Source organism: Lemur catta, chromosome 11, assembly GCF_020740605.2.
Source record: "Lemur catta isolate mLemCat1 chromosome 11, mLemCat1.pri, whole genome shotgun sequence".
NCBI classification, from domain to species: domain Eukaryota; kingdom Metazoa; phylum Chordata; class Mammalia; order Primates; family Lemuridae; genus Lemur; species Lemur catta.
Window position 1 is genome coordinate 48,882,935 of NC_059138.1, and position 15,547 is coordinate 48,898,481.

A 15,547-nucleotide genomic window follows, 5' to 3' on the forward strand; every position below is an offset into this window, starting at 1 on the left:
CAACTCTGTTAAAAGCAACTTTTTTCCTGCAGAATTTGTTAGTCTAGGTGTGTTTGTAATTGAAAATATACCTTGTGCTGGTTGCACAGAAGACTGCTTTAGCTGCAGTCGTAATAAGTAGTACCACACAGTTCTTTGAGAGCAAGGTATATTAATAAGGCTATGAATCACCTCTAGGGGGTGGCTAAAACAAAGTTGTCGGTAAACAATGAACAGAATATGATTTTGCAATAATGTCTTTTGATTTTAGCTGTTAATCCTTTAAGTTAAGCAAGAGATTACATTAAGAGATAACTATATATTTAGGCAGCAAACTACCTGTGAGGACATTAACCAGTCATAACACCAAACCCTAGCATTTTCATTTTCCTATCTGGAACTGATTACAACTGTATATGTATGATGAGCTCATTTACATTTATTGTGTTGATTACTTAATAGAATATTAGCCCATTTTATATAAAATTGAAGCCACTACTACATCACTTGCTTAAACAAAGGTTATATTATGTTAATGTAGATAATTTTGTTTTTATACTGCCATGATAAAAACAGCAAGAAATGTTTGTTTTTCTGTAAACTGACCATATCTAGAATAAGTGAATTCTATATTACTATATTAAAGTTTCATAATGCTTAGCTTTATAAAGATGAATCAGGTTGGGTATTAAATCAAACTGCCACTGTTTTTATTCTTTGTTTTTTGTTTTTGTTTTGTTACTGTTACCTATTCAAGATTTTACAGAATGAGCAACTAGATGAAATATCTCCCTTGGGTAATGAGGAAGTTTCAGCAGTTAGCCAAGCATGGTTTACAACTAAAGAAGATAAGGATTCTCTGACTAACAAAGGTAAGATTTACTGTGAATTTTAGTGTCCACTGGATAAAATGGAGATAGAAAGGGCTTATAGTCATTGAGATTCTGAGTTGGACCTTCACACCTGGATTGAGTAGTTACAGTAATTGAGCTTTTCTAATTGAATTAAATTTGGCCTTAATGACTTCAAATAAGGCCATGAAACCAACATTTGTTTTTCAGTAATTACTATTTTTCTGATACAAAGTAGGTTTTATTGTTAATTTTTGGTGGTGTTAAAAAGACAATACAGTTATTGCTTATGAGAGTAATGAGTCAAGCCTTTTGAGGGGTCTACTAACTTCAATTTGATAAGCCTCTTAGAGGCATAAAGTATAATAAAAGTATTTAAAGTGGTGCTGTGCTCATAAGCATAGCTGGTGAAGCTCCTGTGAAAAAGTAGAGGTTGTATATATGCCACTCTAAAGTGCAGAAAGGAAGTAGAAATAAATAAATTGATTGTTTTCAACCATTGTATAATATATACTCCTTGAGAATACATTATTTACTTGGTATACAATGTACTGTGTTTACCTTGCCCTAGAATCTTTTGTACATGTTCTCTTGCCCATAAAATTTATTTTTTACTGGAGAAATTTTTCCAACAGTTTTGAGTGTGATTTGGCTTTTCTTATTTTCATAAGTGTCTTTTTAGCAGTTCTGTAACTCAAAGGATAATAGAAATAGTATTTTTTAAATCTTTTAATTACCATTGACTTTTTAGTAGGGTCAAATACATTCTTAAAAAGCAAGGGTTACAAAACAGCTTTACCTGGGGATCTTTCAAATGAATGAGAAATTAAATTAGCTATATTTTATTCTCACAGATAATTTAGTCACAAAGGAAATCTTTAGTTAACATACAGAATATCTTTAGTATTTAGTCCTCTCAAGGAGTAACATTTTCTGTAACATTATTTATTGTTTTTTAAAGGACATAAATGGAAGCAGGGGATGTGGTCCAAGGAGGAAATCGATATTTTGATGAACAATATTGAACGCTATCTGAAGGTATCTTATGGCATATTTTTGTTTCACTGATTTACTGCCAGTTGCAAAAATATCAAAGCAGCAGACCATTTGTACATATTAGAAACTTTTAACTAGTTTTTGTAACATAATTAGCTAATATGTTGTAGCTTAATAATTCTAAGATATGATTGTAGTATAATATTTTTAATCAAATTTTGAATTCTCAATTTAAAATAGCTTTATTGCTTTAGTTGCCACCCTTAAGTTTAGACAGAATCTTAACAGTCTGTCAACATCTTAAAGCCTTTTTAAGCTGCCCGTAAACTACAGTTTATATTGTCTAAAGCTTAATGCATACCTCTTCTGTGAATGAATTTATGATATGCTAGTCCTTCCCTTTTAAAACAATTAAAAATTTAGTTTATTTTTATATTCAGGCTTATTTCTTGTTAGCTTAGTCCTCTTCATGAAATGTTCTTTGAACACAGTATTTCTGAGGGACTGGAGATGTATGAATTGCCTTAACAGGTAGTGTTTGCTTTTGAAAAGCCAGCAGTCAGTTTGGGAAAGCTGAAAACAGGTGAAGGATGATACAGGTTTTGTACAATGTAAGTGATATGTGTTGTGAGTTCTACACAAGTTCAGAGAAGGAAGAGTTTATTCTTAGGGTTAGGACAGTTATAGAAAATTTTTGAAAGAGCAAAGATTTGAGCTAAGTCTTAAAGGGATAGAACTTGGACTGGAGTGGGACTGGAGGCAACAGCATGAGTAAATCAAGAAATCAGAGATCAAAACCAGGACACATTACATTAACCCCTTTACCTTGAACCAAGATCAATATCCTGTGGAAAACTGGGCTTTGAAGTCCAAGCCAAAGAATTAGAATTTTATCCTGTAGGAAATGAGAAGCACTAAAGGGTTTGAGAAAAGCTGGTAGCTTAGTTAAGTGGAGAGATCAGTGGAGTAGATTTTTCTCAAGGAAATCTTACTAGAGACTTGCTCACCATTCCTGTAATGGAGTTAGATGCAAATAGTACACATTTGAAATGTAGACCATTAGCATTGCTTGGGGGTAGGGGAGCATACAGTATTTACCCATTCTCCTATTGTGTGGTTTATAGGTTGTTTACTATTTTCACTGTACACTAATGTATAAATACATTGTTGCCAAGAATGTCCACATTTAAGCTTAATTTTAACTGCAATCTTCCTAAGCTAAGGTTTGTACACTATGAAAAATTTAAAAATTTTAATTCTTTAATGAATGAATATCCTTCCACCAACTTTATTGTTTTAAGAGAAACAGGAGTACAGTGACTATTGAACTATTGTATCCAGAAGTGTATTAAAGTTGTCTACTGGTCACATACTCTTTAGTTAAAACTTAAAAATGCTGTGGGTTTAGATAAGGCAATAATGGGTGGTGAACTTTGGGGATTAAGATCATGTCTAGGGGATCGAAGTAGATGATTTCCAAGCACCCTTCTAACTTACTGATTAATAGAGAGGACTGTAAGTAGGATTTGAGATCTTATTAGAGAACCATTTCAGTAGACCAGGTGAGAATGGCAAGGACTTAAACTACAATGGTAGAAATAGAATTGGTAGGGAAAGGGCAGATAAGCAAGTAGTCTGTAAGGAAGCCTGGTGACTGGATGTTGGGAAAGAAGGAGGAGGAGGAGTTGGAGTAACTTAACAGTTTTTATTTTGGGTAATTAGGAGAATGATGATAGGATTGGCAGAAATAATGTCAAAAAAAATTCCCTGATTTTGGAAAAAGATAAATTTGTTAAATTTTCATTCTTGACCATGCTTTTTATTATGTGATGCTTTTCTATAAGCACACCGTAGAGCCAGTTTTAAACTTCAGAAAGTTCCACTTATTAATAGTTAGATGTCTCATATTTCTTATTTCAGGTAAAAGGGTAAATGAAAGTCACTGTCACAAGCAAGAAAAAGGACAGAGGGTGTGAGGGCAGAAGAATCTTTTATCTCACTCTAATGGTCATCCTGCAACTCATTGTGTCTAGCATGTAGGAGCTCAATAAATATTTAGTCATTTGCAAAATTGGAACTGCATAAATGAAAAAATTGTAGAAAAGATTCTAAAACTTAGAAGCTTTTACTATGGAGTTCATACATTCAAAGGAGTATAAAATGCATACCCAGTCTGATTTCATCTCTTTTTAAAATTTATGTAAATTAATTCTCTGAGTATTCTGTAACTTGCTTCTTTTGCTCAATATTAAGATTTTGATATCCATCCCCTGTTAATTAATTTGTTTAGCTATATTGTGCAAATATACTATAAGTTACCAATTTTACAGTTAATAGTTATATGGGTACTTCTTAGTTTTTTGCTATTGATTTGTACAAATCTGGTGTGTATGAATGGTATTTCATTATGGTTTTAATTTGTGTAATATTTCTCTGATAACATATTTTAAATGTTTATTGGCCATTTGTGTTTCTTTGAAATTCCTGTTTGTATCTTTTACCAATTATTCTATGGAGTTGTTCATCATTTTCTTTTACTTAGACATTCTTAATATATGCTGGATACTAATGGTTTATTAGTCATTTGTGTTACAGATATCTTGTTCCAATTTAGTGGCCTGTCTTTTCCTTCCTTCTCTTTTAGGTATCATTTGATGGGCAAAGATTCTTAAAGTTCAATATCAATTATAACATCTTTTTTTTGTTTTACATGCTTCTTTAAGAAATCCTCCCCAGCCTCAAGGGCATGAAGACATTCTCACATACTATCTTGTGAAAGTTTTATAAGTGATCTTGCTGACTTTTTTTTTCTCCTATGAGATAGGTTTTCAATTTTATCTTTTTCTGTATGGAAGTCTGTTATCTCAGCATCATTTATGGAGCCTCAGTCTTTTTCCCAGTCTACAAGGTCCATTCTGTCCTAAATCAAGCTTTCACAGATTTGTTTCTAGATTTTCTAATTTGTTTCCGTTTGTTGATATCTGCACCAATACAGCATTGCCTTCAGAAGTCCCAATATCTGGTGGGGCACGTCTCTTCATCAATGTCTTGGTTATTCTTGGCCATTTGCTCTTCTGTTATAAATTTAGAATCAGCTTTCAGAGAATGAAATACTGATGGAATTTTTGTTGTGATGGCATTGAATTTGTACATCAATTGCGGGGGGTGATTAATATCTTCACAGTGTTTCTTTCATCTTCCAGTTGAACAACATGGTGTATAACTCTTCGTTTTAGTTAGTTCCTCTTTTTTTTTTTTTTTTTTGAGACAGAGTCTTGCTCTCTTGCCCGGGCTAGAGTGAGTGCCGTGGCGTCAGCCTAGCTCACAGCAACCTCAAACTCCTGGGCTTAAGTAATCCTACTGCCTCAGCCTCCCGAGTAGCTGGGACTACAGGCATGCGCCACCATGCCTGGCTAATTTTTTGTATATATATTTTTAGTTGTCCAGATAATTTTTATTTTTATTTTTAGTAGAGACGGGGTCTCGCTCTGGCTGGTCTCGAACTCCTGACCTCGAGCAATCCACCTGCCTCGGCCTCCCAGAGTGCTAGGATTACAGGCGTGAGCCACCGCGCCTGGCCTAGTTAGTTCCTCTTTAATGTCTTTGGATAAACGTTTCATAACTTGCCTAAGATTTAGTCCTGATGCTTTTAATTTTGATGCTGTTGTAAGGGAGAACTTTTAAAAATAGTCTATAAGCTTTTTATAGAAATACAAACGACTTTATATCACTTTTGTATCCAGCAACCTTGCTAAGATGCTCTTTTTCAAATAAAATAATTTTTTCATAGATTTTTGGGTTTCTATGTATATAACGTTATCTACAACAAATTCTTCATTTCCAGTCTTTATATGTTTTGTATATTTTTTATCAGATTATCAGCAAATCCTAATCTGCTAAGAGTTTTATCACATAGGAATATTGAATTTTATGAATGCTTTTCCATATCTATTAGATTTTACATTTTTTCCATAAATCTGCTGATGTGATTAATTGTATTAATAATTTTTCTGAAGTTAACAGAAGTTTGTATTCCTGGGATGAACTTACTTTTTACACTGGTAAATCAACTTTTTTATACGTTGCTGGGTTCAGTTTGCTAAAATATTAATAGGATTTGGGGGTCTATGTTAGTGAATGGGCTTGGCCTGAAAACTCTTGTGAAATTGCCTTTGTCTGGTTTTGCTATTGGGGTTATGCTAGCCTGATAAAATGAGCGCTTTTTTTCTTTTCTTTTCCTTTCCTTTCCTTTTCCCTTTCTCCTTTCCTTTCCTGTCCTGTCTCCTGTTAGTACAGACGGAGTCTTGCTATGTTGCTCAGGCTGGTCTTGACTCGTGGCTTCAGGTAGTCCTCTCACAGCTCTAGCATTACAGGCATGAGCCACCGCTCCTGGCCCCCACTCTTTTCTTTACTTTAGAGTAGTTTGAGATCAGAATAATGTATCTTTTGACTATTTGGTAAGATTTACCTATAATGTCATCTGGGCCTGGTTATTTTCACTGTGGGAAGATTATTAATAACTCATAAATTTTCTTGATGGTCAGTGCCTATTTAATTTTGTATCTCTTTCAGAGTCAGTTTGGGTAAGTTGGCTTTTTCTAGGAATTTATTCATTTTATCTAAATTCAAATTGATTACCATAAAATTGTTTATAATGTTCTTTTATTAACAGTCTAATCTCTGCAGCATTTCTACTTAGGGCTCATTTTTTCATTTCTAATATTATTTGTGTCTTTTCTAATTTTTCCAGAAGTTTATCATTTCAAATTTTATTAATCTGAAAGGATATTTTTTCAAAAAACCAACCAATTTCTAGGTTTGTTTATTCTTTCTATGCTTTGATTCCTGATTCCATTTATTTCGCTCTTACGATTTTCTTTCTACTTTCTTTAGATTCATTTTTAATTTTTTAGAATTTTAAAAGGAGTTGACAAATTGAATTTGATACAGTTTATTTTTACAACATTTAAGTATCACTTTATTATCTCTTACACCATATATGACTTGTTAATGAATTAACAATATATTCTTTTTCTAAATGCCATTGATGACCTTTAATACTAAAACCAGTTTTAAAAGCATAGTATATCCATATGCATTTTATCAGAAATCCCTAAATCAAAGAAATGTAACCCATTTAGGCACGCGGAATAAAAGATGCTACAGAAATCATCTTTGAGATGTCAAAAGACGAAAGAAAAGATTTCTACAGGACTATAGCATGGGGTCTGAACCGGCCTTTGTTTGCAGTTTATAGAAGAGTGCTTCGCATGTATGATGACAGAAACCATGTGGGAAAGTATGAAAACTTGTAATGCTGCATGTTTTCATGTAATTAGGGAAAATATCTAAGGAACTGTCATTTTTTAAAAATTGGATTATGATCAGGGCCTTAATTGGAGACAACTATGAATGACTTTTGAGTTAATATTTTTATCCTCCAGGTCCATGTTGTAAATATGGTGAAAACCTCATTATAATAAGGTCTCTTTTAGAAATTAGAATCTAAATCACTTTATATAGGTTAGATTAACTTAATATAGCAAAGTCTGCTTTTGTATGAAGATACCATAAAAAGTATAGTAGTGGTTAAAGATTTAGAAAGTGTGTGAAAAGAACTCTAAATTCATTGGTAACATTTTTCCTATTGGTTTTTTAGTGTATAGCATTCCTGAGTCAGTGACTTTTTTTTTTTTTTTTCCTTTTTAAATAAAACCAGACTGGAAAAGAGCTATATTTCTGGAAACAATGCATCGATTCTGTTATAGGTAGCGTTTATGGGAAGGCATTACTAAGAGTCTTCAATGCAATGATTTTATGTTGTTACTCTTGTACTTTCAATTTCTCTGGAAATTTTAGGTAGCAGTAGTATGGCTTATTAGTTACTGCTGAGCTACTGGTGCAGCTTTTCCTCTTCAGCAGCATGCTAATGAGAGCACATTTAAGAGCTGAAGAGAATTAAATGGCCATTTTTTATGACAGTAGAAGAAGAGAAATTTTTAAATGGAGCATGAAGGACTTGTAACTATGCGTAAACTTCCCATGTACTACAAGTGGTTATAAAGTGAGCAGCCTTTCATAATTATTAAGTGGACATTTTTAAAAAGAACATTGCATTGGCTTTATTGAAGACTTGACTACTGAACTAAAGAGTAAGAGTATGTAAGATGTCCATGCCTGGGTAGAAGGAATTAAGAGACTCTTAATTTTTTCAGTGCCTTGAGAGAATTTTCCATAAATTTCTTTTATTCTAGTTTACAGTGTCATCCATAAGTCTTTCAGAACAGTTGTGATTTCAGTTATGAAACAAAATTTTGAAATAAAGGAAGTGTTAGACAGCATTGGGGCAAATAGGGGTTTTAAATATTGAATTTTCCTGGAGAAAGTTGTACAGTGCTTACCTTTATTATAACTAAAAGTATTTACTATTGGTGTTTTTTTTAAAAAAGGAAATTAGAAGCCTTTGTTTTTAGCTTTTATTAATCTACTTTAAATAGGCTACTTTAAAAATATTATCAATATGCTAAGTAACTTAACATTCAGCTCCCTAAGTGAAATTCTGGTTTTTATTAGGTTGTTAGCATTTCTTGTTTTAATTGATTTTTTTAAATTTCTCTGAATTTATAGATACACACCTGAAGAAATTGAGAAGCTCAAGGAGTAAGTTTTAAGTTTTTTTTTTTTTAATTAATTCTAATTGTTTTTTATGTCTTGTGTTTTTGAAAGTTTTACTTTGAAAATTTCGAAAGGTTTTTGGCAGACTGGTGTGATATAATTCTGCTGTTAAGCATTATTGACCATAAGAAGATCATACCAGATCCATACCTGCACAGAGTAGCCATGCCCATAAAGCATAAATTTAGTCTTCTGTTGTTAGTCACCAGATGCTTCCTCAGACCACTAACAGGGGTTCCAGAAGAGATTAGATTAGATGGCCATTTTTGCTGGTGTGAACACTAAATTTGGGAAATTTATATACCAATATCAAAACCAGGGTTGTACTACATGGCTTAGCTTAGAGTGGAGACTTAGCAAATATTTCACTGAATATGTCTGGGCTGACTCTACCTTGTAAAGGCTATTGAATCTCAGGAAATGTAATTTTGCTTCATTGAGTTAGGGCCATAAGGTATAATTTAATGAATTGCATGGATCATGAAAAAAAATTGAAGGTAGATTCTGTTTATGATGATAAAGACCTGTGAAACTTTTTCAGGTATCTAAAGAAGAGTTTGTTACGTGTATGCTCAAAAGGGAAAAATCTGGGGCTTACCTGGGAGATTATGTCAATAACCTGAGGGGAAATTTGGTCTTTTTTGAACACATATCCAAGTTACTTATTTCTTCTCTGACCCAGGAAAAAGGCAATTGCTGCCTGTTTTTTTTTCACCCACAGACAACTGTGGACCCCAAAAAAAGGCCACACTTTCAAACTTTGGCTCTCAAAGTATTGCTGCCCACAACTTCCAAACCAGTCAAATGGGAAGAAGAAGAATGAAGAATAAATGATGAAATTAAAAGGGAGAAAACAGTTGAACCAAATGCTGATTGGCAGACTCTTGTTTTAGGCTCCGGATAAAACATGGCAATGACTGGGCAACAATAGGGGCGGCGCTAGGAAGAAGTGCATCTTCCGTCAAAGATCGGTGCCGACTGATGAAGGATACTTGCAACACAGGTACTGTGAGTGCTACTGGTGTCATTTTCTTGTCACCATTTGCACCTCTCACCCCTTCAGATACTGCCCTCTCTTTGTTTGGGGAAAAAAATTGTCATTTATGTCAGTTCAAACTTTATTTTCTAGTCTTTCTTTTTCTTCAGCTTAATACTTAACACCCAACTAGTCTTTTACTTTGTTTTTGTATAAGGTGACATTGTTCACAGGGATACAACATGACTTCAGTTTCAAGATGTTTTAGCTCTAGCATGTTTCAATTTTATAGCTATTTAAAATCGTCCCAGTTGGGAAAGTATTTATTCTTAAGGCATATATATAGTAAGTAATTTTAATTTAGGCCCATCTAACTGTTAAGTTCAGGTTCAGAACAGCTTATCAACATGCATCTATGAAAAAGTTGCAGGCAGGTCCCAAGAAGCAGCTGTGTTACAAAGGTTTATATGTATTTTGCTTAGTTCAAACTCAAAGTATATTTTTCCATAGGAAAAAAATGTATGGTTGGTGTTTCAGTCCTCATGCCAGACCACAAATGCCTCTTAATGTATACAATTGTATCGAGGATACTGTTAAACCTAACCTTTATGACCGACAACAGCATTTAGGCTCTGCCATTAATTGTCATTTAACCTTTCTGAGCTTCACTTAAACCTCTGTAAAATGAACAGGTTAGAACTATAATTTCATAGTTCTCTTTTAGCGCTAATGTTCCCTGAAAGATCCACAATCTGTGCTCTTTTTCAATTAAAAAAAAAAAAAAACTAGTTCTCAAGTTTAGTGTTAGCTTCTAGGGCATATATTTTTTTTATCCTCACACCGTCCCCCACCCCCAAAATGAAATCAAGAATGTTTCTTGCTTAACTGTTGCAACATCACTATTACCTGCAAGGCAGTGAGCATATGTTCCACCAACTCTGTCATTCTGTGACATGGCTAACTTAATGAATGAAGCAAGGTTGGAAGCTTTAGATTTAGGATAGGACCCCAGAAGTTCATGTAAGATGCTGTGAGTAACAAAACCCCTTTTGTTAACATTAGTTGGAAGGACACTGTGCCATTCCCTGATTGCCAGCCTGAGGGATTGATCTGTCGGGTTCTTTCTCATGTTGCAACATACAGTTTGTGATGAGGAGTTTTCTCCTGTGTTCCACACCATGAAACAGCACAGTCTCAAGAGTATTCCGTTCCTTTCGTATCATGGTAGCATAGGAGAGTAGGACTTTGTCTTGAATTCCACCCACAGTATCCAGAACTGTGTTTACCATAATAATAAACATAAGTTTTTAGCTACTAGTAACAGAATGGAAACAGAAGTAAAGGAGTTTTTTTTAAAAACAGGTTTTTTCCTCCCATCTGTTTTTCTGCTGTAGCTTCATAAGAAAAAGACCAAGAGGAACATTTGCTGTTATTTATTAGTGGGTTTATGGATTCAAAAAATCTGAGAATAAAAGTATGCATAAATTCAAATCAGACTTTACTGATATTTCATGACAGCTTGGAGTTAGAATAATGAGGAAAGAAGATGATATAACTTGAATACGTAATTCTTTGTAGTTATGTTTTGGGTAGCTTTGCTTTTCTTAAAGAGTCAGCCAATGCTCTCCATTAGGATTCTATATTTTCTTTTGTACTGAAACTATTACTGGGCTACTAAAGTACAATTGTCTTAGTAGGTATATGTGGTTTCCCACCAGAGAGTCATTCAGAAATAAACTCTTAGTACTACTGCATACTACCATCGGTCCTTGTAAATACAGGACTGAATCAGTTTTGTAAAAGATGGAGAAGGTAGCAGTGGTAGTCTGGATGATTTCCTTTTTCAGGGAAGTGGACAGAAGAAGAAGAAAAGAGACTTGCAGAAGTGGTTCACGAATTGACAAGCACTGAGCCAGGTGACATAGTCACACAAGGTGTGTCTTGGGCAGCTGTGGCTGAACGAGTGGGTACCCGCTCAGAAAAGCAGTGTCGTTCTAAATGGCTCAACTACCTGAACTGGAAACAGAGTGGGGGTACTGAGTGGACCAAGGAAGATGAAATCAATCTCATCCTCAGGTTTGTGTCTTAAATCTTTCAATGACAAAAGCTGCTTTAATTGCTATGAATGTCTTGATTGACTTTCCTCTTTTGGTTTCCCTAGATGCATAATGTCTGAAAAGTATCCTTTCCATAGAGAGCCACTATTTAAGATCCTAAGTATTTCATATTGAGCTCTTTGTTTTGTTTTGTGTTTGTTCCTTTTTAGTGGATTTAGTGCTCGTGCAGAGTACCAGATTGAAGGCGTGGAGACTGAAGTCCTCTCTATATCCACAGAACAGGTACGGCACAGGCAGCGGCAGTGCAGCTTTTCCACTGTCCCACCAATGTGCCTCAGTCCTAGCCTAGGGGGGAATCATGTTTAGGGTAAGAGGGCTATCAGTCTCCATGCCCTTCAATCCTTGGCTACTGTGCTAAGATTGCCAAGAAGGGGGGCCTAGACTAGTTAACCCCACACCTTCAAATTGAACCAAATCAAACATATCCATTTCATACAAATCCAAAAATATCTTTAAGGTAGTAATTCCTTATTTATTAAAGTAGTTGGTTTAACCATTAAGACTCAGACTATAATGGGCAAAAATACTGGCAAGAAATTATTTAAGACACCAAAGTAATAGAGACCATCATTGTGGCTACTCCCTACTGAAAGTCAAAATCATCATGACAGTTAAAGCTAGAAAATGAATAGATTTTTAAAACCCCCAATTTAGTTGTACTATTGTTGGTTGTTTTTTTCGTTGTTTCTATTACTTTTGTCTATCATTTTTTTGTTTTGGATTTTGTTTAGATTTTCAACTAGTCATCTTTTTAAATAGCTCATTTTTAAACATTTTTGTTTGTTTTACAAATGGAAAAGTTCGGATCCAGGAAATAACTGACTTAGTAAAGGCCACACTGTGAAACATCGTAGAACACTGTACAACTAAACTTGTTCTTATCCTATTCTAACCTTTCCTTCACAGTGCTTCATCTGGTTCTAACCATTTATGGTTTGGCCCTCTGTTTGTACCTGTAACAAAAGGTTGTTTCTAGTGGTATTTCTTAGCTCTTACCTCTGGAAGCAGGTCTGCATTCCTAGTATCCTTTCCCATGCATCTTAACAATGGCCTCTCATTGGTATAACCTGCCACTCCCTTTATTGCCAGTGCCATTACCTGTAGTCAGAGAGGGGTCTTAGGGACAAAGAAATTTAACATCTAACAGATGCTTATTTTGTAACCCGTAGGATAGCAGAGCTTGATGTAGCTGATGAAAATGACATTAACTGGGATCTGTTAGCTGAGGGATGGAGCAGTGTTCGTTCACCACAGTGGCTTCGCAGTAAATGGTGGACCATCAAAAGGCAAATTGCAAACCATAAGGATGTTTCGTTCTCTGGTAATGTATTATTTGCTTTTTAAGTTCTTCCTTTTTCTTACCATATTTACTCTTTAGGAATGAGGTTAGAAGTTCTTTGCTCGGCTAAAGAGGTATCATAGCAGATTTTTCACATAAACTTCTGCCCTATTTGTTTGAGTAATTGTTTTTTCTTCCCTAGAGAAGAGTTAATGTGATCTGTAATTCCCAAAGCCCCAAAACAAAAATATATACATATATGCTCAAACTGTGAAGAGGAAATAAATTCTATGTATAGAGTCATACACCATATAACGATGTTTCAGCTAACAACAGACTGCATATACAACAGTGGTCCCATAAAATTATACCATCATAGTTTTACCTTACTTTCTCCATGTTTAGATATGTTTAAATACACAAATACCATTGTGTTACAGGTTTGTAGCTAGGAGCAATAGGTTATACCATATAATATAGGTGTGAAGTAGGCTATACCATCTAGGTTTGTGTAAGTAAGTACACTCTGTGGTGTTCACATTACGATATGATCACCTAACAACACATTTCTTAGAACCTGTCCCCGTTGTTAAGTGACTCAGGACTTTATTTTCATTTTGTACAAAGATACCCTTCTGAAAACAAGTTTAAATCAGCTTTTATGAGTTGACTAATTTCAAATAACTGGCCTTGTTAATTTAGAGAAATTCTGTGGTTATTTATTTTGTTGAACATCTCGATAAATTTCTTATTTCACTTTTATATAAATCCAAGATTTTAAATTGGGTATATTTAAAATGAGGTGTAACATACTTTTCATTTCATTGCCTGTTTTGCATTTAGGCACTAAACTAAATTGTATAGTCTGTTTAATTTAGGTTTTCAAATTTATTCCCCTTTTTAAAGCACTTCAACTTCCATTTTTCCAAAGGAAAATTAAATGCTGAGGAACTTTGGCTTGATGAAAATGTGATTTTTAAAAATTAAACACCCAGTTATAGAGGAATTGCATAGTTTGTGAATAGAGAGAGTAAACTCTAGAATTGGCCTCGCTGTGCAAGAACTCCTGGTAGCATATATTACTCCTTTGAAAAGGTCAGCTGCTACCTTTGGAGTTGTGAGGAGACCCAGTCAAGTGCCTGTAAGTCCTTGGGGGAAAAATGTATACTATTGATTTAGAAAATGAAAATAAGCTGCTTAGCATTGCCAGAATTTTTCCTAAATGGTAAGAATTCTATCAAGAAGCCCTGGGACATAGAAAATGTCATATTTCCATGTTCTTTGCAGTGTCCACTTGTTTTTTTTGTTTGTTTTGTTTTGTTTTTTTGGCATTATGAATCTTAAGGTGGCAAGAACAATATTAAGAATTTTTATGCCATGATGAAGTGCTAGTTCAAAAAAAAAATGAGGGGAAAACAAGAATTTTTAAAATTTATGTTGGATAACGTTTCCAAAAATTTCAGGACAAGTGGTTATTTTAAAATATTTTATTTTTACATCCAATATGCACTTATTTATTCCCAATACTTTCCCTCCTTACCCTCCCCTCACCTCCCTTGCTGCTTAGATGGTGGTCTGTCGGAGAATAAATGTTCTTTTTGTCTACCCATCTCCCTTCAGTCTTAATAAAAGGTCTTAAACAGTTACATGAGAACCAAAAAAACAACCCAACGCTTTTGGAGAATAAATCAGGATCTGGAGTTCCAAACGGTAATTCCAATTCCAGTGTACAGCATGTTCAGATAAGAGTTGCCCGCTTGGAGGATAATGCAGCCATCTCTCCTAACCCTGTGACAGCATTGCAGATTCCGGTCCAGATCACCCATGTCTGTGAGTGTTTGACTCTCATGACTCCTTGTTATCTGACTTATATAATTTGATTAATGGCTCTGACACCTTTCAGTCTTCTAGAATATTGATAGAAGTTTACCCAGGTTGATGAATTGAAGCACATTTTATGTTTATCTAAGGCATTTTATGTTCAGCTCAGTTAATATTTGTACAAAGAATAAATGTGTGTCAGAAAGGACTTAAAATCATCTGCCCAACCATTTTAAGCCATCTTAATTTTTAGATTTTATAATCAGCGATTTAATAGAAATAATCATTAAAAATAGAAATTAAAATTAATGATTAATAGAAAACTACCTAAAAAGCAGTCAATCAAGCAAAGAAATAGAGTTAACAAAGTGAAATGTCATTTGTAGTAATATCACCAAAAGACACACAAGTCAGGGATGGATTTGAGTAGAAGAATGCGTAGATAAAAGAAATGAGTTTTGGCAAGGTTGAGAAAGATTCTCTTCAGAGAGTGAGGGTCAGTTTCCTATGGGAAGCTCCTTTTTTTCCATTCTGTTGTCCTTATCCTCTGACAGTTTTGTGTTTAATGAGATTGTGTGACCCCAGCAGTTGTTATAGGAGGGGAATTTTTTTCTTCAGATCTATGTCAAATTAATCTTTCTCCCTTTTTGTCAGTCTTGAATTATAGTGACAAAAAGAAAGGCTGGGTGCAGTGGCCCATGCCTGTAATCCTAGTACTTTGGGAGACTGAGGAGGGAGTATCACTTGAGGCCAGGAGTTCAAGACCAGCCTGAGCAACATAGCGAGACCTCCATCTCTACCAAAAAGAAAAAAAAAGAAGAAAAATTAGCCACATGTGGTAGCACGTGTCTAT

At 34.5% G+C, this 15,547-nt stretch overlaps 1 protein-coding gene across 7 annotated transcripts in view; it reads left to right on the top strand.

The window, feature by feature from the left end:
* The window catches only part of DMTF1 (cyclin D binding myb like transcription factor 1), a 44,450-nt gene that overhangs the window by 21,400 nt on the left and 7,503 nt on the right, over window positions 1-15,547 (top strand). For all 7 annotated transcript variants that reach the window (XM_045565127.1, XM_045565129.1, XM_045565124.1 and 4 more), the window contains 8 exons: window positions 737-851; window positions 1,792-1,868; window positions 6,968-7,125; window positions 8,454-8,486; window positions 9,395-9,504; window positions 11,325-11,553; window positions 12,764-12,915; window positions 14,494-14,703. In XM_045565127.1, the coding sequence (XP_045421083.1) occupies window positions 737-851; window positions 1,792-1,868; window positions 6,968-7,125; window positions 8,454-8,486; window positions 9,395-9,504; window positions 11,325-11,553; window positions 12,764-12,915; window positions 14,494-14,703 (1,084 nt within the window). The remainder of the gene's footprint in view (window positions 1-736; window positions 852-1,791; window positions 1,869-6,967; window positions 7,126-8,453; window positions 8,487-9,394; window positions 9,505-11,324; window positions 11,554-12,763; window positions 12,916-14,493; window positions 14,704-15,547) is intronic.